This window comes from Vitis riparia, chromosome 1, assembly GCF_004353265.1.
Source record: "Vitis riparia cultivar Riparia Gloire de Montpellier isolate 1030 chromosome 1, EGFV_Vit.rip_1.0, whole genome shotgun sequence".
NCBI lineage: Eukaryota > Viridiplantae > Streptophyta > Magnoliopsida > Vitales > Vitaceae > Vitis > Vitis riparia.
The window spans coordinates 10354924-10377172 of NC_048431.1; the positions used below are offsets into that span (position 1 = coordinate 10354924).

Consider the following 22249-nt stretch of genomic DNA (forward strand, 5'->3'; position numbering starts at 1 on the left):
TGTTAGAATTTTTGTATTTTATTATTTATTATTTATTCTAACCCTTTATGACTTGAGGAAGCACATTATAAGTTATCTATGCTATCCAGGTATGTCTTTTATCACCCACCTTCTAAATTCTATAAATATGCTTGTCATTGTGAACTGCGTCTATGCTTGATAGTGCTTAGGTGTCTTGAAATTTGTTTCATTGTTATATTATTTCTGATAAAGTGCTCGCTGGATGATATACTATTTTCATTATTAACTTTAATGTTTTATGATAACGCTTGAGAAACAGTTTAAGTACACACCCTAAATCTTCTTCATGATTATGATTGGTTTTTCTCATTTGACATGTTATTTTTTTCACCTAACCCTAACCTACCTAGGTATCTATAATCAACCAATTAAACATTTCTCTCAACTTAGTCAATAGAAACCTTTGTAGGGCTTAGAGAGGTGCTTCATTTTAAAGGTACCTTTCTAATAGGTAACTTGATCCCCGGACCTAGATTCGGGTTTTTCAAAGATGCACTTTTCCAAAAACTATGGAGTTATTTTTTTAGAGTTTTCTTTCTTGTTTTATTTTCTTTTTTAAAATAAAATAAAATAAGTGACGACTCCAACTTTTCCAAAACTAAATTTTTTACAAATAAAAGTGAATCTCGTCAAGCAAGTGGGGATGCATTCGGGTCGATATAATCAATGGCAACTATTAATGAATTGATGTGTCGCCTCGGACCTCTGCTCATGTCCTTCTCAATTTTCCCACTCATAACTTAGTTATGCAAGAAAAACGGGGGGAAGCTGTTGGGATGCATAAAGTAGCTGCCACATGTCAAATTATGCACATGAATCAACCCAAGAATGAGTGGACCAAAGGCAACATCCATCACATTGGTGACCTTAGCCATGCAACCAAAGAAGAAAGGTCATCCTCTTTATGAGATGATCAACGTCTCACTTAATATGAGAAGACTTGAGATAACTCACTCCATAGTTATAGTGGCTGAAGAATCGCCATCACACAACCATAATCACATAATGACTGACCCTCGACCAAAACAACCATTAAATACCACAATGGCCCCATAATCAACAACGTACAGCAACATAAGTGGCGCAATCACACCTAGCAAGTGCCTTCTAAACACCATAAAAACTAGGTAAGCACCCTCAAAAGGGACAAGCGAATTCAAACCACTCTAACCCCATATATTTGTGCTTGCACTAAAAGATTGATTGGAGGAACATCCCAGAAGTCTTCACTCGGTGATATCAAAGGGCAAAACACTGCATACATACATTTTAAATATTTTAATTAATTTTTTTTTTCTTTTCTGTATAAAATATTAAGAATTTGAGACTAACTAGATCTTTAAATATCTTTATTATATATTCTTTTGTATTTTTCACTGTAAATTAAATAAGAGGATTTAAATTCTCTTCTACCTACTTTTTTCCTTTCCTAGTGTGCTTTACATAATCTAAATGGAACCCTGGGAATTGCTTCATTGTGCACCTGACTGAGGGATTGATTTTGCATGATAAGAGTACATGTTAAAAGACATTGATTTTAACATCAAAGCCACATACATGTTAAAAGATATTATAATTCAAAGAAACTAACATTTCTATTGCTACAAAGTATAAAAGATCTGAGGGAACATAATTCAAAGAAACTAGAAAAATAACATGTACATTACTATGAGAAATAAAAATCAGCTGGCATGTGCTTTCAGTTTGGGCTGGAAAACTCTCTTCCAGCATCTCTCAATTTGCTGGAACCCACAAAAAATACAACAGCATTAGTACAAATTTAGTAACAAATCCTTATGTGTCAGCTTTATACAAATTATTCAGTGATACGAGTTATTTTATCTTTGCGTACCAAGTTCTTTGTACACATTCAATTTATGCTAGAACTCTCTCTTCAACATCTCCCAATTTGTTGGTACCTGCAAAAAAGAATGAGAATTTACATGAGCTCAAATTTGATAACATGAATCCATATTTACTTGCTTAATAGAAATTATTCTGCGTTATGTGTTGAAGTTTGGTGCAACTTCTAAATTACTACAAAATCCCAGTGTACTTAAGTCCATGTGGCTGGATGTTTTACTCAAAACTGCATCTTCCAAGCTCATATTAAGATTTAAATGATTGAAATGTTTGGTGAAGAAAGATAAAACTTTACCTCTCTTCTTAAGTTTGTTCCTGAAGCTCCTTTTCCTGCTAAATGCTGCATCCTGCAGTCACAATAAGTTTTTACACATCACTAGAGAAGTGCACATAGAGGGATTCATCAGTAACCAAAGCTCAAGTAAATATGATTACATTTATCCAGTCTATAACTGACAAACTCTCATTTCAATATAAATATATAATCAATCAGCAGTAACGATACTCACTTGCAGTAGAGTTCTATATTACTAAGCATCAAATGCTCAACCTTTCCTTTACAAGAAAATTATTTCCCGGAAAAGAGAAGGTTCTTTTACTCCAGTATTAAGAAACAAAACCATCTTTCAGATAAATTACTTTCTCTTAATTCCAAGATTGCAGAGTTTCAAGGCTTACCACTGGTTGACCCAGTTTATCTGCTTGGCGAATTGCAGCAACAAGATCCCTGTTGGATTCCGTATACAGGCTAGTGACGAGCCCAAACTGACCAGCTCTAGCTGTTCGACCAACCCTGTGCAAGAAATCTAAAGCGGAAGTTGCAAAGTCTGCCTAGACCAGAGGAAAAGATTCCCAGAGTTAGTTTATCTAACATTATCAACAATACGACAAGATATCATCAATAATTAAAGCACAATGTACATCCTACAAAATACTGTTCTAATAGAATCAGAGGTCACCAACAGGAAGATCACAAAGATTTGTCTAGTTCACTGGCCTATAACACCATACCCCAAGACCTTGGGTCCATTAATCTTGTTGTAGTAGGAGATTCCATAGTGGCTTGTGGTACATTAAAATCTCAAGCAAATATGGCTGTCACTCTATCAGTTCAAAGTCTTGAGACCCCAGACCAACATCATGGAATGTCACAGGGCTCCCTGAACAGCAAGCAATCCTATGGGCATTGATGCCAGCTCAGGAGATAAAGATTTACTTTTAGGAAGACCCTTTGTGCTAGGAACTCTCTGCCAGTTTTGATGATTTCCCCAATTGTAGCATTTCTTTACATTAAAACCCTCTATATCCAAGGTTGTTACCAACTCCCAAGGAGGTCTGTTTAGAATTTGCACTTCATCAGAACCCTAATTGTTGGAAAATTTATATTTTCTAAAATTCAGAAACTTTAATTTTTACATTTTTTTTGTCGGTTCTGGAAAAGGTTTTCGTTTTTTCCATCATGTTTTTTAAATATTTGTTGTTATATATCTATTTTAGTATTATATCCTTAAGCATAGATTCTCATATTTGTGTTTTCATCATGAATAAGTAACTTCATCTTTTAGATGTGTATTCTTATCTTTTCCTTCTTCATTTAGAAGCTTTGACATCGCCAGGGTTCTCCCCTGTTAGACAAAATAAAACTAGCACATGGAACAGGAAACCTAACTGAATTGGTGAGAAGATAAACACCTGAATCACATGCGAAATATTAGGAATGTCAAGACCACGTGCAGCAGAATCAGTGCACACAAGAACACCACCTTTCTGTTGAAAATCAACCAAAGTCTTCGCGCGCTCCTCCAAAGAGCTATCTCTATGGTAACGGAAACATTCAACCCCAGCCCTGTGTAATATCTTTGAGATTGATTCAACAGCCTCAACAGTGTTTGCAAACACCATGGTTCGACTCACACCAACACCAGAATCTAACACTTTAGATCTAAACCCTTGTTTCACAGCATCTATGAGAGCATCCACCTGTGTATCAACTGTGACTTCAATCCACTTCTGCTCCAATCTGGAGAAAAAGAAATAGCACATTACTAACATGAATGCATAATCAAATCCATTATACCATCAAAGGAGCAAATATGCAGTGGATCCTAATATATTAATGGTATTAAACAACTATATATATATATATATATATATATATATATATATATATATAAGGTAACAGCCTCATGCATTAGCAAGTCAGATTACCCACATTAGAAACAATGATTAGTGGGGTTTTATTTAAAGGTAACAATCTCATGCATCACTGACGAAGAAAGTTAAGTTACCCATACTGGAAACAATAGTTCTCTTTCATTTTTTTTTAATAATAATAATAGCAAGGGCCACTACCATGTGTCAAACTGATCACCACTTGTGAAACAACATTAAGGTTTCAGGTAGTAGACTAGCTATGGCCGTAACCTTCAGCATTTCTCCATTAAGTGGCCACACAGTTTTTTGGAGTGAATGCTAACTTTGTCACTAAGCTGCACAAACGCTCTTATCAAAATACTTCCCCAGCTGCCTGCATACACAACCTGCCCTAAGGTCTTGATTTGGATTTCAAACACTCAAGCAGTGAAAGTGGCAAAATCAAGGCCTTGTTTGCTTAGACTTAGACTGTTTTGTTTTCATGTTTAAAAAAAATAGAAAGAACAGAAACCAAGTCCACATGTTTGGACAGTTTTTTTCCATTTTCATTTTCTGGACAATTGAGCCCAAAAAATGAAAAAAAAAAAATACTTCTAGGACCAATAATATAAAAGAAGGTGAATATTACAAATATGAAATAAATATTAATATAAATAAAGCATTATATCATATATATTTGAAAACAAATATTCTCTTAAAATACAGTATAAATAATTTGTTTATTTATTAAACTATGGAATATTACAAGTTGATATATTTTTATATTAGAATAATTTAGACGGTTAATTATAACCCCATTAGAATATATTATTAAACTATTTAAAAATAAAAATAAAGGAAAAAAAATAGTGAACAAACACATATACTTGGTAATATATATTATATAACAATATGAATATAATATCAAGATAAATATAATATCACTGTATATAGATCACAAAATGTAGTAATATTATCCTGTATAAAAATATATCTCATAACCTGACATGTGCATTATATAAAATTTTAGTTATATTTCTTTTCACCATTTTTTACTCAAAACCAAACAAGATTTTTACAAATTTTAGAGATTTTTACAAATTTCATTTTCTAAAAACATTTTTGACTTTACTTAATGAAATGCATTTTGACGAAATAAAAATTGTTTTTAGACAACAAAATCTAGACACCATTTTCCAAACCAGACAACCTAAATGACTCAATTTTTACTTTTTTTTCCTGAGTTGGCCTCTCATTGGGCAATGTGTAGGGAGTTGGAAAATGGTGCTCATGTGTTCAAAGGAATTATAATGCATATAATATATAATAAGATATGACAACATAAATATAAATCACAGTATATAGATCATAAAAATGTAGTAATATCATCCTCTATAGTAATATATCTTGTAACATCACATGTGTATTATACAAAATTTTAATTATATTTCTTTCAACCATTTTTTACATTAATGAAAATTTAAAACCAAACAAGATTTTGCAAATTTCATTTTCTAAAAACAGTTTTCGCTTTATATAATCAAATGCATTTTGAAGCAAATAAAAAAAGAAAAAAGAAAAGAAATAAAAACAGTTTTCAGAAAATGAAAACTAGAAAACATTTTCTAAACCAAACGCATCCTAATGACTCGCCATTTTTGTTTGAGTTGGCCTTCCATTGGGCAGTATGTAGGGTGTTGGAAACTGGTGCTCATGTGTTCAAAGGAAAACTGTTTGCTTTAGATTGGTGGGTTCCTACAGTGGAATGCTCCCAGGTGGATTTCCAAGAGATAAAATCTTGGGAGAGAATTCTAGAGTTGCCGCTACAACTATGGTGAAGACAGTTTTTCAAGGAAGTAAGGGATGCCTGTGGTGGTTTTATGGCAGTGGATGAAGATACAAAAGATAAGTCAGAATTTGTCATGGGCAAGAATCCTTGTAAAAGACTGTGGCAGGAAGGTGCCAAGCAAGCTAGAGGTGGTTGCAGGTTTCGTGTCCTTTTCTATTCCATTATGGTGGAAAAAAATAGTATGGTTTTCTCTATCAGAGGCAATGGAAACAATGAGATCCCCTTCAAAGCCATTCAAGAAAGAGAAAGGATGTCTTGAGATTGAAGAAGAGGTTGATTCATGTGCCTTGATGTGAGTGGGGTAGAGGAATGGCTGAAAAGGAGCGCATATAGCTAACTTAGAGAAGATGTATGATAAGATTGGATCGGCCCCTGCAACTTTCTCTAAATTTTTGATGGTGGATGAGACTTGATAGCCTCTCATTAGGTCTTTAAAAGAGTTGGTTAAGGCAGTGGGTAAGTGGAAGGTAGGGGCTACAAGTGTTAGCCCAAAGTAGCAAATGGCCTAGTAGAGTTAGCCTATTGAACTTGTAGAGGAAAATCTCTGGAACACATAGACAATGGGCCATATATAAATGAGAGGTTGGACATTTCTAAGGGCTATGGGTCTTATTGTGAAAGAGCACTAAAGGAACCCAGGAAGTCAGAGGAATCTAAGGAGTGTATGGTATAAGTGGTTTGCTTAGAAGTAGGCCAAACCAATAATTTTGGTCCACTATAGGAAGGCTAAATGAAGTGGTCTATCAGGCTAGGTCTAAGAATGTTGAAATGAGTGAGGCTAGGTCTCAAACCATTTACCATCTTTTTATCTTAGTTAGGCCTAGTGTTATTAGCCTTGTTACTAACACGGAAGGTGAGGACCCTTCATTGGATTTGAATGCTTTCTCCCTCAACACAAGAAAGCCAATCTTATAAGCAAGTTTAAAGTGAATGGGATTTGGCTTTTAGAGAAGGTAGAACTAAAGAGAGGAATCTTGACCTATTTTCAATCGAAGTTGGAGAATGCCCATCTCAAGAAATCTAAGCTATAGGGAGATTTATTTATTTATTTATTTTTGATAAGCTAAAGGGAGATCTATTCAAGTGCATTGAAAGCTCAGATAAGGAATGTTTTAAAAACCTTTTCAAGGAGGAGGATGTGATGGTCTCCCTTTCAAAGTCAGACAGAGATAAAGCACCAGGTCTAGATGGCTTCTCCTTAGCGCTTTGGAAATTTTGTCAACCTATAGCAAGGTCTTCAAGGAATTCTACTTAAAGGAAACCTTCAAGAGGAGTTTCAACACCACCTTTTTGGTTCTTATTCCTAAAAAAGGAAGGGGCTGAAGATATGAAGGATTTCAGGTTTATTAGCCTTGTTGGGAGCCTCTATAAAATCCTAGCCAAGGCCTTTGTGAATGAACTAAAAAAGGTGATTAACAAGGTGGTCAAAGCATCAAAATGCATTTTTGGAGGGTAAACAAATTCTTGATGCAGCCTTGATTACTAATGAGACCACAGACTCGAGAAAAAAAAGCTTTAGGATGAGATTGGTAGGTAATCTAGACTTAGAAAAGCCTACAATCACATAAATTGGAACTTCCTCCTTTTAGTCATAGGAAAAAAAGGGTTTGGTCCAAAATGATTGAGGTGGATTTGCTTCCGCATTTCTTCACTAAGAATATCAATTCTTGTTAACAACTCTCCAACAAAATTCTTCCAAAGCAATAGAGGTTTAAAGCAAGGGGATCCCCAATCCCCTTACTAATTTGTTCTAGTTATGGAGGCTTTGAATTGCCTAATTTCTAAGGTATTTCAAGAAGGTTTTTTAAGTGGCTTTGAGGTTGAAGGGGAGTAGGGTTGGAAATCTAACATCTATTTTTTGCAACTAAGGCGAATGCTAAGCAGCTAAAATATTGGAAATGGGTCCTACATGTTTTTGAGCTTATGTCACGTTTGAAAGTTAACTTGCAAAAGAGTGAGATAATTCTAATTGTTGAAGTGGAAGATTTGGACATGTTGGCTTCTTCATTCAGGTGCAAGGTTGGGAGCCACCTTTCAAGCCATATTAAGCTGCCATTGGGAGCATCTCATAACTCATGTAGTATGGGATTCAGTTGAGGAGAGGTTTAAAAGGAGGTTGGCCCCTTGGAAGAAGCAATACCTCATCAAAGGGAGGAAGATTGACCCTCATAGAGTACCCTCTCAAGCCTTCCCATATATTAATGTCCATTTTTTGTGATGCCCAAAAAGGAAAAAAATGCACCTCATCAATTAGAGAACAATGTGCAAAGATAAGAGGAATGGAAGATTGGTGATTAGTAAGTTGAATGTTCTTAATAAAGCCTTGTTAGGGAAATGGTTGTGGAGATATACCCTTGAGTGTAATAACCCATGAAGGAAGAAAATCCAAGGCAAATTATGCAATGGTGGAGGGGGGATTGCACTCTAGAGGTGAGAGAAGTTTTTGGACTGGTATAGAAAGCAATTAGGAGAGGATGGAAGGAATTCAGCCTTAGGACTTCTATACTGGTTAGGAATGGCCTCAGAACCAAATTCTGGTTGAATAAATGGGTAGGTGAGTTCCCTTTGAAATACGCATTTCCTCAGCTATTCAGGATGGCCTCTAATAGGAATGCGATAGTAACTGACTTTTGGGTGGCAATAGAGAAGGCTCTTAGTCCCTCCTGTTCGGAAAACCATTTAAGACTGGGAGGGGAGCTGTGATGCAATTTATGGAGCTAATCCACAAGGTGAGAGTGCCAGAATCAGGGGAGGATAGCTTACTTTGGGGGGAGAAGGTGACTTTCCAGGTGAAATCTTTCTATAACACTTTACATGATGAGAATCAAGCCCTATTCCTTGCCAAAGAAATGTGGGGCATTTATGCCCCTTCAAGAATTTGTCCTTTTTTGCTTGGGACGTTGCATAGTGGAAATCCTTGTCATTGATGTTGTTATGAGGAGAAGATGACCCGATGACCAATAGAAACAGTCTTTGTATGGTAAAGAATCAACAAACCACATTATTACCCATTGTGACAGAACCAGAAATATGTGGGACATGTTGTTAGCAATCTTCAGACTACAGTGGGTATTTCCAGATTCTATAAAAAAGTTCCTTTTAGGTTGAAGATGAAATGCATGGACAAAAGGCAAAGGAGGAAGTGGAGTATGGCTCCTCTGTCTTTGTTTTAGCGTGTGTGGTTGGGAAAGAAATAGAAGGATCTTCATTGGGGAAGAACTCAATAACCTTAAGCTTAAAGAAACCCTTTTTAGGTCTCATGGAATGGTCTACAACCCTGTTGTGAAGAGAATGTTCTTTGTTAGATTTTATTCATGATTTGAACTGTGGAGAGTGGTTTTTAGTTATTCTTGTTTTCGATGCCACTTCTCTTTTGTCTTGGTGGCTCCTCTTGTATACACCCTATGTACATAGGATGCATCCCCCTTTTTGATTGGTGCTTTTTAATATATCTTTTTGTTTTCCTATCAAAAAAATGTGAGTACAATAAAAATGTATAGCTAATTATCAAAATCCTGGGCCCTTTTATATACAAATATGTTTGATTGTGTGTTGGTGTGTGTGTGTGGAGCATATCCTTGCTATGTTGACATCAGGTTTTTAATGACATGTCATGTCAAGATCCTAGTCCATGGCCTACAACATAAATTTATAACTATTTCCTGCTATGAAAACTTTTCATATCAATCTTATTTAAGCAGGACCAATTTCACAGAAGGTTTAGCTTATGGCAACATGATAATCTTCAAAATTAGGCTTCACTGATTTCCAAATGCCTCAAAATTTGTTCATTTAAAACTTTGACAGAGCCAAGTGTAGGATCTTTAAAAAATTTCTGACGGAGAAGAGGTATAATGCAATATCACCTAATTGGAGGAAACAAGAATTACAATATTCATGAGTGGAATATCCAGATCACTATGGCAAGTGGTTCTCTGTGTAATATTATTCTCAAAACTCAGGCATTGAAATATGGTAGACATGTGAGTTTTTAAAAAATATTATATGGAATGCACATAGTTAAATATGTTATTGAGTTTGTGTACATGTCCTATTATACTTTTGGCCATAATATAAGTAATAGAATGGCATGTTATTAAGATTGGTATTTATGAAACAATAAAAGATGAAGAAAATAGTAGAACCCATGACAAAATGGCATAAAATAAATGTACTTTAACCCTATTTTTAAGTGAGCAAAGATGGATTGATGGAGAAAGAAGTCCTACATATAATAATTCATAATAACACTGACTTAGTCTATTCTTTCTTTTGATAAGCTATTAATTCTAGTCTATTCATATCACTTAGGATTTACATAGGAATCCTTTTTTTTATTTCTTTTTATCGATACACAAACTTTGAACCTGATTTTCTAAAATTAGTAACTAAGCATATTGGCATAAATTAGTTAACCATGCTCTGAAAGGAACATGAACCAGCAATTCACTAGCAAGGGAACAAAAAAATTAATATTAACAATAATGGTAACCAGAAAAAAAAATGCAGCACCTGGGATTGTGACAATGTAGGTAGCCTCCACTAACCCAATGGGCATCTGGAAACATCCGTTTTAAGACTCCCCCAGCAGTTTTCTTTCCATTAACTGGAAGGGTAGCTGCAACAAAAATGTACTGTTTACTACGCTCATAATTTTTCTCACTCTCCTCCAATCTTTTTTCTTGATAGACCCAACTTCAATCTCCTCTGTGAAACCTTCAACAACAGGTTCACCTTCAACATTTTCCTCCTCATCTGAGATGATTTCAGTTTGCTCCTCTGTTTCCTCCTCATCTTTTTCAGATTCAGAATAAAAATGCAACATGGAATCAGATTCCAATTCCGTTGGCTTATCAGGTACCGATTTTTTTATGCGAGACAATATCTTTTCATCAAAACGAAGCATATCTATGAGACGGATGACTTGATTCTGAAAGCTCCCACAAAGAAGCATATCTGCTTCGTCAAACACCTGCCATTGTTATAAATAAACTAGGTCTGTGATTTCTCAAATAACCAAAATAAACATGGATGATTCTGAGAAAAAATTTACCACACATTTCACACCACGCAGAAAATTGGAACGACGCTGTTTTTCTGGGTCAATTGCATTAAGATTATTCAGAAAAGCAGCTGGTGTTGAAACAATAATATCTGGTTCATTAACTGGCCATCCCTGCAGTCAAAGTGTCATATTAGACAAACCCCAGAAGGATGTACGAGAGGAAACCTAGCAAGTATATAAAGACATATCCAGGTAACATTCTTTCTATATATATACAAACTCTAATCTTATCACAAAAATAACAAAATGCTAGGTTGAGAACAAGAAAAATTAGTACATCCATACCTGTCGTCCACAAACAGCTACCACTCGTAGAAGTGGTTCACCATGATCACCACAAAGGCAGTTAGCCATTTGAACTACTTGCTCACAGAGCATCACATTTGGACAAAGAACAAGACAAAGCTGATGCAGATGTCTTGATTCTTGATCAGTTGAAGCATCCGCAGAATCATTGGGTGTGCCACATAGTTTATCAATTAGTGGAACTAAGTAGCCATGCGTTTTACCACTACCAGTCTCTGCTGCAACTACCACATCATTGCCTGAAAGTATATAGGGTATACAAGCAGCCTAGAATGCAAATCAAATATCTCAATAATTATCATACAGCAAAATCTCAAAAGAAAGTAAATTTATCATGGCCTTCTATTTAACAAGCCCAATAGAAAACATGATTCAAATGGGTAAATGTTCAGGTGAAATTTACAAATGCAAGCAGCAGTTTAAAAAAAAAAAAAAAACACCTAAAAATTAGAAAAATAAAGAAATATGAACAAATAAATTAACACCTGTCAATCCATACTATTTTCAATGTCTTGTTTGAACATCCCATGGAAATTCTATCAATGAGATTTGGCGTTATAGGATTTGGAGTTCAAAATCCATCAGACGTAGCAGAGCCAGTATAGAAAAAGATAAACTGTAGAGTGACATTCTGAAGAATATTTATGTAGTCATTTTTTAAAATCCTAAGATCCCTTTATTATAAACACTAATTAAGAAAACAAATAAGCTAATTGACATGCCCAAAAATATAAATATTAATAATTAAAAAAAAAAGGAGGCCCATTTCAAACAAAGTCAAGGGGCATTCAAACGGCCATACATGTTCCACTACATAACCTTTGTATTGATGATTATTGTTTCTCATTAAAAATGACATTCATCCTTTCCTCTTGCTTGGGTTTTCCTGACACCACAACCACATCAAACTTCCAATTTCTTCGAATCAAGTTATTACTCCTTGTTTGCTGCATAGTTCGAGACTTGAGTTCCGAGAAAATGTAAAAATGGCAATAATTAAAACCTTAAACCTTAAATTACCATTATTCTAGGCCAGGAAAAACCGAAACTTCCAGCAGATAAGCCTAAATGTTGATACAACCATTCAGTTCTGTCCAGGTGAATTTTTCTTAAAGACAATGAAACATAGGATTAAGATTATTGGTACTTTAATCTTCTTTTCTTTTCCCTTGTTTTCTCATAAACCAGATGGAAGACTACGGTTTTAAAAACCACTAGGAAAACGTAAAATGAAAAGCAAGAGGGCAATGAATCACACCTGAACCAAAGAAGGTCTTTCGATGCCTACGGTGGAAAGAGCACGGGTGAGCCGGTCGGATACTCCGAGGGACGCCCACGAAACGCCTTGGTCGGCAAAGAACGTTTCGGCTCCATTCCGATCTTGGGCGGTAGCGGAGGCGGTTCCAAACGCCCTAGTCCGTCGGCGGCGTGGTGAGTCCAGCCAATAAAGGCCAATTCGCAAAGAAGAAGATGGTGCTGATGATGAACGATCGAGGAGGGATGAATAGCAACTTTTAAACGGGGAGAGAAGTCTAGGAGGAGAAGATAATCTGCTGAAATGTAGCATTGAAGCACAGCGATGGACAATCATCTATGCTCTCTTCTGGATTCTGAAGATGGATAGGGTTCAGGGTTTTAGACTCAAAACCCTCACACGCTGTCACGCACTCAGCTCAGCTGATACCTTAATTTTGGTCCGTTGGGAAGGCACGTGGTACAAAATATTTATCACGTGATATGATAATTGGTTCATCCGAATTGAACAGAAAAATAAATAAATATTTTTAAATATAATTATCTTTTAGTGAAAAATAAAAATAAATAAAAATTTGAAGAAAATCTGAATAAACATTCATCGGATCCTAAATTGCCTAGCGGCACATTCCGAGTCGGTTATATGGGCCTTCCCCGTGGCGTGGCAGAAGAGTCGAAGAACGAGCACCCAGAAAATGGCGCCAAAGGCAAAGAAGAGTCGAGCACCCACTTCCGATCCAAACGGAATGTTCGCTGGAATGGTCGTTTTCTTGGTCGAGTATGGAGTCCAGACTCGTCGACTAGAGGTTTCTCATTCAACCTTCAGTTTCTTCTTCCGCCTTTGCTTTTCTTCATCTTCTCAAAGCGAAAATCAACGACCTAGATGATTGTTACCTAGAATTGTTCTCTTGTTCTTGGTCCACTTGCCTCTCATTTCTACGCAAGTGATTCAATTTTTTGATGCCATTAAATATCAATGGAGCTTTTGTCTACTGTTTTATGTATATCTCATTAATTTAATTAGAATAATTTGTTCTATCTTTTTTATTTTGCTAAAGATTTGGAAGCAGAAACTGGTGCAAATGGGGGCTACCATTGCAGACCGTCTATCAAGAAGGGTGTCTCATGTTTTTGCTGTGAATAGGGATGCCCTTCTCCGACAAGTTGGTCGTGAGCATTTGGAGCGCTTCCAAGGAGTGAGACTCCCGTTCTTCCATTCTGTTTCTATGCAGTTGTTCTCTTGTTCCCATGTTTGTGCTTTCCATGTGAATTAATTTGAATTTCAAAGGCTCGCTTCTAATTCAAAAACTATAGTAATAATTCTGGATGACCTTTTCTTTTCTTTTTTATGATGCAAATTTTTTAATATCACCTAACTTAGAAACGTTAAGAGTGGATTTCAAGGATGGATTATTGCAGAATATTGGGTTAGGGAGAGATTAGCTTTCACACAATTAGGCTAACCCATAATATATAGCCCAGCTTGAGTTCTCTTGACATTTGGTACTTACTTGGGTCTCCTTCGGCCTGGCTAAATTATATCATCATTATGTCTGAATTCAACATTCTGAAAAATTGAAAAATCATGTAAGATTCGAGTTTTATATTGGGTGTCTATTCTTAAGTTAATATTCTACAGGCTTGGTGGTCTCTCTAGGAATTGTTCCAAATTTTTAATGGCTGATATTCACTACTGATTGCAGAATGTTCTACAATACCAGTGGCTAGAGGATAGTTTGAGATTAGGACAGAAGATATCTGAGGACTCGTACAATCTAAAATTTGATTCAGAAGTACAAGATGGACCAGGAAACACTTCAGAAATTTTTCCTCAACCATCACAGTTAAACAATTCCCGTGAAGATGGAGCACCACAAAACAAAAGGATGAAATCCTCTCCAGAGAAAAATATGAATGAGGAAAGCAGGGAAAACAAAAGAAATAGCACTGCACATGAGACATCTCATACTGTCCAAGGTTCTGATGAATCATTCCGCACTCCAAGCCCAGAAAATTCTGGTTCAAATACCCTTGGTGATCCAAATAAGGCTGTAAGATTCAGTAACCACTAATGTGGGTTACTTCCTTCCCTTTGTGTTTTATTATATCCTCAATTCTCCCTCTGTTTCTCGGAAGTCATTGCCATGGTACATAAGTATCTGGGGGATGGAGGATGATAGATGATTCAATAGCACTAAAAATTATTACATCTTACTCATGCTTAAAGCCTTCAGCTGAATACTTTACTATATCTTTTAATCAGGTGGGCACATTGGACTCATCCTTGCCATATAGTCCTCCTGACTTGAACAAGAATATCACTGAGATATTTGGGAAGCTTATTAACATATACAGAGGTGAGACTTAATCTATTCCTGTATATGCATGGTTTGTAGTCTTATTCAGTTAGTGTCTGGGGAAACTGAAATGATGTGGTTATTTTCTTTGAAAGCGCTGGGTGATGACAGGAGATCATTTAGCTATCACAAGGCTATAGGAGTTATTGAAAAGTTGCCTTTTAAAATTGAAAGTGCAGACCAGGTCAAGGACCTGCCTACAATTGGAAAATCAATGCAGGATCATGTAAGTGTGCATAAGTTTAAATTAATATCCAACATGTGTTGCCTCAAGTAAGTAACTGGTTTGTCATCTTCAGTTTCTCCCTCCATCTTCAGCTCTGAGCTATATTATTAATGCATGAGAGTGTATGCTACCTAAAAGCCTTTTCTTTTATTCAAGCAATTAAGCTAATCTGTCTTCTTTCTTTTCATACATTTTTCTTATTTAGGTTTTATATAGTAGGTTGATCCTTTGCCTTCTGTTTTGGGGATTTTTTTTTCTACACACACACACACACCAGGAGATGTACATGCTGAGTCATGTCTCATCACAACCTTGATTTCTCTTCTTAGTTGTTGGATAGATTTAGCAATGCAACATGCATCATTCACCAAAACAGTAGGTTGAAGAATTGATTACAATCCCTAGAAACTCAACAGTATTACTCATGAAACTCTCCATAGTAGATGGAATCGAGTAAGGGTCAACAAATAAAGTAAAAATATGGATTTGCAAATGCACAGGATATATATATATTCTGAAGAATTGATTACAAGCCCTTGAAACTCAACAATATAACTCGTGAAGCTCTCCATAGGAGATGTAATCTAATAAGGGTCAACAAATGAAGTAAAAATATGGATTTCCAAAATGCACTGGATACACACACACGCACACATTCCATTTATAATCACTTGTAAAAGATTATGGATGCTAATGGTGTTTGCTTGCAGATTCAAGAGATAGTGACTACCGGAAAGTTATCGAAGTTAGAGCACTTTGAGACAGATGAAAAGGTCTTTCAAGATTCTCAGTAAATATAGAGTTCAACCATCTTCTAGTGCCAAATACTATATCAGGAATGTGCATTTTTCCTTTTTCATCTAATTGCTGGAATTTTTATTGTTTGGATTTGAGTGCAGTTTTATTTGCTAATAATTGATGGGCCTATGCTTTTAACATTTTTCCTGGTTCTTTCTTTTTGTTGCAGCCTTTTTTTATTTCATATGATTCTCTTTGTGCAAGATGGTAGTTTTTTATGAAACCTGATGTTGGGCTCTTTTTATTGAACACAATAGCAATGTATTAAGTTCTCTTTGCTCTACTTTTAAAGGTTAAAATTCTTAAGCTATAATGCCTATTTCCTTTTATTTCTGTACACAAGTGAAATATCTATTATACATTAGATAAACATATAATCTATTAAGAGGAAAAAAAAAAATCATCTTTGGGATAAAGCAAATTTCATATATTTGAATCATCAAATTATGTAAAATCGGAGACCACTACTAACATCCAAGCTAAATGTCCTGAAATCTTCACAATTTATTACTGTCAGTTTAATCAGTTTTTTGTTGAATGTCTGCAGGTACGAACAATAAATTTATTTGGGGAAGTATGGGGTATTGGTCCGGCCACTGCACTGAAACTATATGAGAAAGGATACCGTACGCTAGATGATCTGAAGAATGAGGATTCACTAACAAACGCACAGAAGTTAGGGTTGAAATATTTTGATGATATCAAGAAGAGGGTTCCACGCCATGAGGTCTGATTGTTGTTGTTCTGCTTCGTTAAACCTAGCAATGCTTAACTTTAATCAAATTAATGTTGATATACATTTAAATACTCTATTTTATTGCACAGGTCCAAGAGATGGAACTTCTTTTGCAGAAAGCTGGAGAAGAGGTTTTGCCTGGGGTAAGCACTATAATTATATCACTGAACTAGTATATTAATATATTTAAGACCAGATCATTGTTGTGGATATTCTCTTTGCCCAAAGCTGTATTGTTTATGATAAATTATGTTTGTTTTCTCCCCTCTTCTTTGTAGGTTTATGTGATTCTTCTCTGAATACCTTACTTGAATAAAGTAATATTGGACATTGAAATTTTAGATGCTTGTGGCTCTTGCATTGTCATCCTAGGGCATGTTTTAGAGCAGATCTATTTACATTTGGTATGTAAGTATTTGTCTGAGTCCAAGCTGTTGGATTTAGATCATAATGAACCTGAAATATTTTAAGATTGCATAATTTTGAGTTATAATGTCATCAAATTCGGATAAATCAGATGTATACGTAGTGTGAACAATTTCCTTTTGTATTGTTGAAATAAGGAACCATGGATGAATGTTTGTTTGTTATAAGATTACATATATTATGTACATGCGGTTGGATTGGTTCAAGAAGCATTGATAAGTTCAATCCACTTATAGTTGCATGTTTAGGTCTAAAATTGCTGCCCTATCAGCTCTTATCAGTGTGGGTGTGGTCCATGAAGATCAACTGATAATTTTTTAACAGCCATTGCCATTCATAATGAGATAAACCTTGCATGCAGTAAAAACACTATGTAGTTTCCTCATCTAACGATCTGATTTCTGTTTTAAAAGTGTTTAATGATCTGATTTCAGTTTTAAAAGTGTCAAATGATCTGATTTCTGCTTTAAAGGTGTCTATTGTATGTGGAGGATCCTATAGACGAGGAAAAGCTTCCTGTGGAGATTTGGATATTATAATTACACATCCTGATGGAAAAAGGTACTATATCTATTATTATTGGTTTACACTTCTTTATTTTCTACAGCTTAATCTTATTTTAAAAAGAGATTTAGTTCCCAACTATTGTCTTCTGCCCTGTTTTGAGTTGTTTTCTTTTGTTTGTTATCCCTCTTTTATTGATATAAAGCAATGAAAAATATTTTTTTTCTTTTTAATAGCCAAAATTTTAGAAAAATTGTAGTTAATTATTAAGAGATTGACGGACCTTTTTATGGGTCTGTCTCTCCTTTACTTAGGATGGTGAACCATACTTCCATTGGGTGATGGTGCCAAGAGAATATAATATTCATAGAAGCCACAAAGACTTATCAGAAAATTTTCCTTCAGTAATGTAGCTCATGGCCAAAGGCAAATGTCATTCCTTGACACCCTGCAAAAAGCATACCCATGTTCATTACTGGTTGCTGGACTGTTTGTGACTGCATGGTTGTAGTTCATTGTGATTCTCTCTGATGAGTATAAACTGTTTGTCTCTCTCACATGCACACAAAGATACACACATAAACATCTTCAGATTGCTTGTTATTTCATTTCTGAAGTTGAAAATTTTCTTGCATCTTGGGATTGCTTGTTATTTCATTTCTCATTTCTGAAGTTAGAAAATCTTCTTGTTGAATTCTACTTGTCATCTTGTATGATTCTAGTACTGGGTAAGGCTGTTTGAATTTGCTCTATACTTCCAGTCACAGAGGATTTTTACCAAGATATGTAAAGCACTTGAAGGATATGAAGTTTTTACGAGAAGATTTGATATTCAGTACTCACAGTGAAGAGGTAAGATGGTTTTTCTTATGTTATTGCTTCTCATTTACTTTGTTGTTCAATCCATGCTATTATTAATTAAACCAGTATTTGCTTATGCTTTCTCTATAAAAAGTCATTATATTTGCGGAGATCCAAAGTTAAAATACTAGTTTGAGGAGTTATCTATCCAAAGATTGAAAAATTCTTTTGTATGTAATTTGTGGTATTGGTCTAAGGTGTATGTAGATATGAACCCTAATTCTCTTGTTAGCTTCATTGATTAGTTAGGCTCAAAGTAATGGTAGGTGATGTTTTTTGTTTTTTTCCCTTTCCCTCTAGGATGAGCCTTTAGGCTTTTTCTGTATACTTCCTGTATACTTGGGGGCACTGTTTTTGGCGTCTCCCCTTTTCTATTTATACATTTCTCTTTACCTATCAAAAAAAAAAAAGTTATGTACCTGAAAATTATTAGTGTTACATTTGCTTCCTCCTGTAGTATATTGAAAAGAGCTGTCATTTTGATGAAATGCAAATTTGGTTCATTCTCATTGAATTGCTGCAGGGAAAGGAAAGAATGTTGTATAATCATCTGAAGCATTTAATGTGATTATCAGCAAATATTATTATGTTAATATTTAAACACTTGAAAGCCTCCATTTGTGTGGTACTGAGGGATGTGGCCACTGATTAGAAATTGGTATAATAAGTATTATAAACCAGTATTTGCTTATGAGCTCTCTCTATAAAAAGTCATTATATTTGTAGAGATCCAAAGTTAGATGTGGGTTTGCTCCAGTGCTTTTCTTCCCTTCCCTTTTGTTGTTTCTTCAGTCTTTTTAAGGCTTCTTACTTCCATCTCTTGTATACTTTGTGCATACTTGGCTCTTTTGGCCTCTTTGCTCATAATGTTTTAATTGATAAGGAAACTCAGTATGCAATTTTTTTTTTCAAGTTATTTCCTGCAAACCACAAAATTATATGCAATTTTTTAAGGTCAATAAACACTTGAAACAGTTAGAACAGACTGTTGAGCATTCTGGATTGAGATTGGTCCCTTAAATTCTATTTGATTTGGACTCTTTCCAGTGATGTGCCTAATCGATTGAGAATTCTTTTAGTGGCCAGGTGAGGTACTAAGCATAAGCATCAGTCAAATTTTTTTTTTTTGTTCTGATGTGATCTTTTCCTTTTAGTATTTTTGATCAGCCAATCATCCTTTTGATCCATAATGAGGTTAATCAGCACTTAAGGAACTACAAGTTCCAAACTTGTAGGATGTGTTTGAAGTATTTATGCATTGTCTTGTTTTCTCCCAGATTACAAAGTTCTATGTCTCTTGCATTATTTAGTTCCCAAGAAAACTTGAGAAACAGATATAGAGGAATTAGAAGTCTAGGGGTCTATTTGGGAATTGTTCTTGAAAACGGTTTTCTGTTTTTAAAATTAAAAAACATGTTTGACAAATTTTTAACTGAAAAAGGATTTTTGAAAATATGTTTAGGTTGTTTTTTAGAACAAATTTGATGTGTTTCAGGTGTTTTTAGAATATTCTGAAAAACTATGGAAAATATGAAGAATATGGAAACCTTTGCATGGTACGTAAGCACACAGTACCTTCACGGAGAATAAGTTAAAAGAACTATTTTTTAGTTCCCAAACAAAATTTTATTTCCAAAAACAATTGAGAATTGTTTTTAAGAAGTGTTTTCAAAAATTGTTTTTTGATAACTATTCTTGTAAACATTGTCAAACAAGTCCTTGATGAGAAACTGTTCTATTGCTGCTAAGATGATGGGAAAACCCAATTTAACTTGAATAACTTCTAATACAGGATTGAGGTGATATGTTTGTCTTTTTAGGAAAAGGAGTTCAATGTTAAAATTTCCGCACCTTTTCCTCTTTTTTCTTTTTTTTTTGGTAACTGGCAGAGGAAATAGTTTTCTGCTGGACTTCATTACTATTTACATCAATTTTTATTTATTTTCCTATTTCATCTGATGGCTCAACTTCTGTGTAATTGCTTGATGCATTTCCTTGGCTTCTGTGGCCTATATTGGCCATCACATGCTTTTCACCATTAACTATCAATATTCGATAACGCCACAGGGTACTGATTCAGGTGTTGACACTTATTTTGGTCTTTGCACATATCCTGCTCGAGAACTGCGACATCGCATAGATTTGAAGGTAGCTTGTTGATTTCTCTATTGTACTTTGAATGGGGTACTATATACCTGATTAACTTTTTAATTTTTACATATTTGTCATCTTTAGTTCCACCAATGATTCTCTACAGGTTTTGATAATTACATCAAGAATTGCATAAATGCATATGATTCTTTTCTTAATATACTGAAATATTCATGTTGTGTGTTATAGGTATACCCGAGAAACATCTATGCATTTGGACTAATAGCTTGGACTGGGAATGATGTATTAAATAGGAGGTATGCTCAATGATTACTGAAACCTGCTAATCTGTCTTTTTTGTTAGAAGTGGAGAAGGTTTACAAATCATTTCTAAGATGGCTCTCTTGGTATATTATGTCACTTTTTGTACTGTTGTATGGATATTGAATTTTTTTCTTTTTCCCAGCTTACTAAGATGGTTTGTGCAGTTTCTTTCCCCCTGCCCCTCCCTCTCTTTTTTTTGGGTTTTAATTTCTTGAGAAGTTTGAATCTCTCACAACATTAAGCTTGTGATCTAGACTTTGACCTTGATGTCTGGATGCAGGTTAAGAATACTCGCAGAATCCAAAGGATACCGGCTTGACGATACAGGGCTGTTTCTGGCTACTCAGGGTTCAGGTGGTAAACGGGTAATAAGTTGATTTGGGCTCTCTTTACCTAAATCCTCTCCTTCCATGGTTTATTTGTGGTCAGCACACATCAATTTTATTGCAGGGATCAAGAGCTACTACAAGTTTAAGTTTTAGGACGGAACAAGAAGTGTTCGAGTTCCTGGGATTCCCTTGGCTTGAACCACATGAAAGAAATCTGTGAAAGTGAATGCCCAAGTGTACATACCGGACATAAACTTGCTTCGTTCAGGAGCTGAAGACTTTTTGTCATGACACACGAGAGAGCTAACCTTAGAGGAGAGACTTGGCAGCTCAATATGAAGAGAGAAAAAGTCCCTGGCAGGGGTAGCCTTGCACATTTCTTGGTGGCAGCATAGTTTTTGAGAAGTTATGAATATCATGAATTTTGTAAATAAGTTCTGGATTTTGTGTGTGTTCTCCCCAATAATTTCAAACAAAACTTAATACGGCCTTTGTTGCAGCATTTCTTGCTTTTGGTTTGGAAACCCAAATTGTTGCATAAACTTAGTCTTGCTGAAAAAACCTAACCATCCTCTCATCTGCTCTCACAGCATACTAAGTTGGTGTAAAGGAGCCCTCTTCAATGTGCTTGCATGGCCCCTATAGGCATCCTTGTGCAGGCACGTCTTGATACAATCGGGCGCAAAGGTGGATCCCATGCTAGGATGTAGTTGGGCAAGTAAGTGTTTAATGAGAGGGTACCTTGCCCGTGTCAACTCAGACCATTATTGTGATTTCACTTCAGTGTTGGTATATGCAGTCCCGCTACAATAGTTGCTATGGCAGTAAGGGGATTGTCCTATCCATGTAAGCCACATGAAGATGCCTTGATCACCGGCTTGGCCGTCGCTAACCATGAGATTCAGCATATCCTAGAGAACCTAAGGAGCTCAGCGGGCTTGTTGCATCACTCGGCCTTCCAACAGATATGATTATGTTAAGCCAAAGATGTAATTAGTTTTTTGTTAATTATTAGTTAGTTGGGATATTGTATTTCTTGATATATAACAGCTACTCTGTATTTTTCACAGAAACAGAGCAGTAACAACATAATCCTTTTTCTCCTA

At 35.4% G+C, this 22249-nt stretch overlaps 2 protein-coding genes across 4 annotated transcripts; one reads left to right on the top strand and one right to left on the bottom strand.

Moving 5' to 3' along the window:
* Window positions 1-1579: 1579 nt before the first annotated feature.
* Window positions 1580-12894, bottom strand: LOC117915405 (DEAD-box ATP-dependent RNA helicase 22). The gene is given in 10 exon segments (XM_034830991.1): window positions 1580-1763; window positions 1874-1940; window positions 2180-2231; window positions 2563-2715; window positions 3577-3904; window positions 10379-10520; window positions 10523-10838; window positions 10920-11042; window positions 11217-11504; window positions 12496-12894. Coding segments are annotated over 9 exon segments (1779 nt in total). The 5' UTR covers window positions 12829-12894; the 3' UTR covers window positions 1580-1763; window positions 1874-1896.
* Window positions 12895-13105: 211 nt separating this feature from the next.
* LOC117915414 (DNA polymerase lambda) lies at window positions 13106-22249 on the top strand. Of its 3 annotated transcripts, XM_034831002.1 has the most exons (14): window positions 13107-13297; window positions 13550-13687; window positions 14195-14542; window positions 14755-14848; window positions 14944-15074; window positions 15785-15847; window positions 16420-16599; window positions 16698-16751; window positions 17507-17595; window positions 18300-18390; window positions 20467-20547; window positions 20740-20807; window positions 21095-21179; window positions 21265-22249. In XM_034831002.1, the coding sequence occupies exons 1-14, from the start codon at window positions 13187-13189 to the stop codon at window positions 21361-21363; spliced, it is 1632 nt and encodes a 543-aa protein (XP_034686893.1). In that variant the 5' UTR covers window positions 13107-13186; the 3' UTR covers window positions 21364-22249. The 3 variants fall into 3 exon arrangements, 2 of the variants coding, with proteins under 2 accessions (XP_034686893.1, XP_034686900.1); XR_004651388.1 differs by lacking the exon at window positions 21265-22249 and having other exon boundaries at window positions 13106-13297; window positions 20480-20547; window positions 21095-21118; XM_034831009.1 differs by lacking the exon at window positions 15785-15847.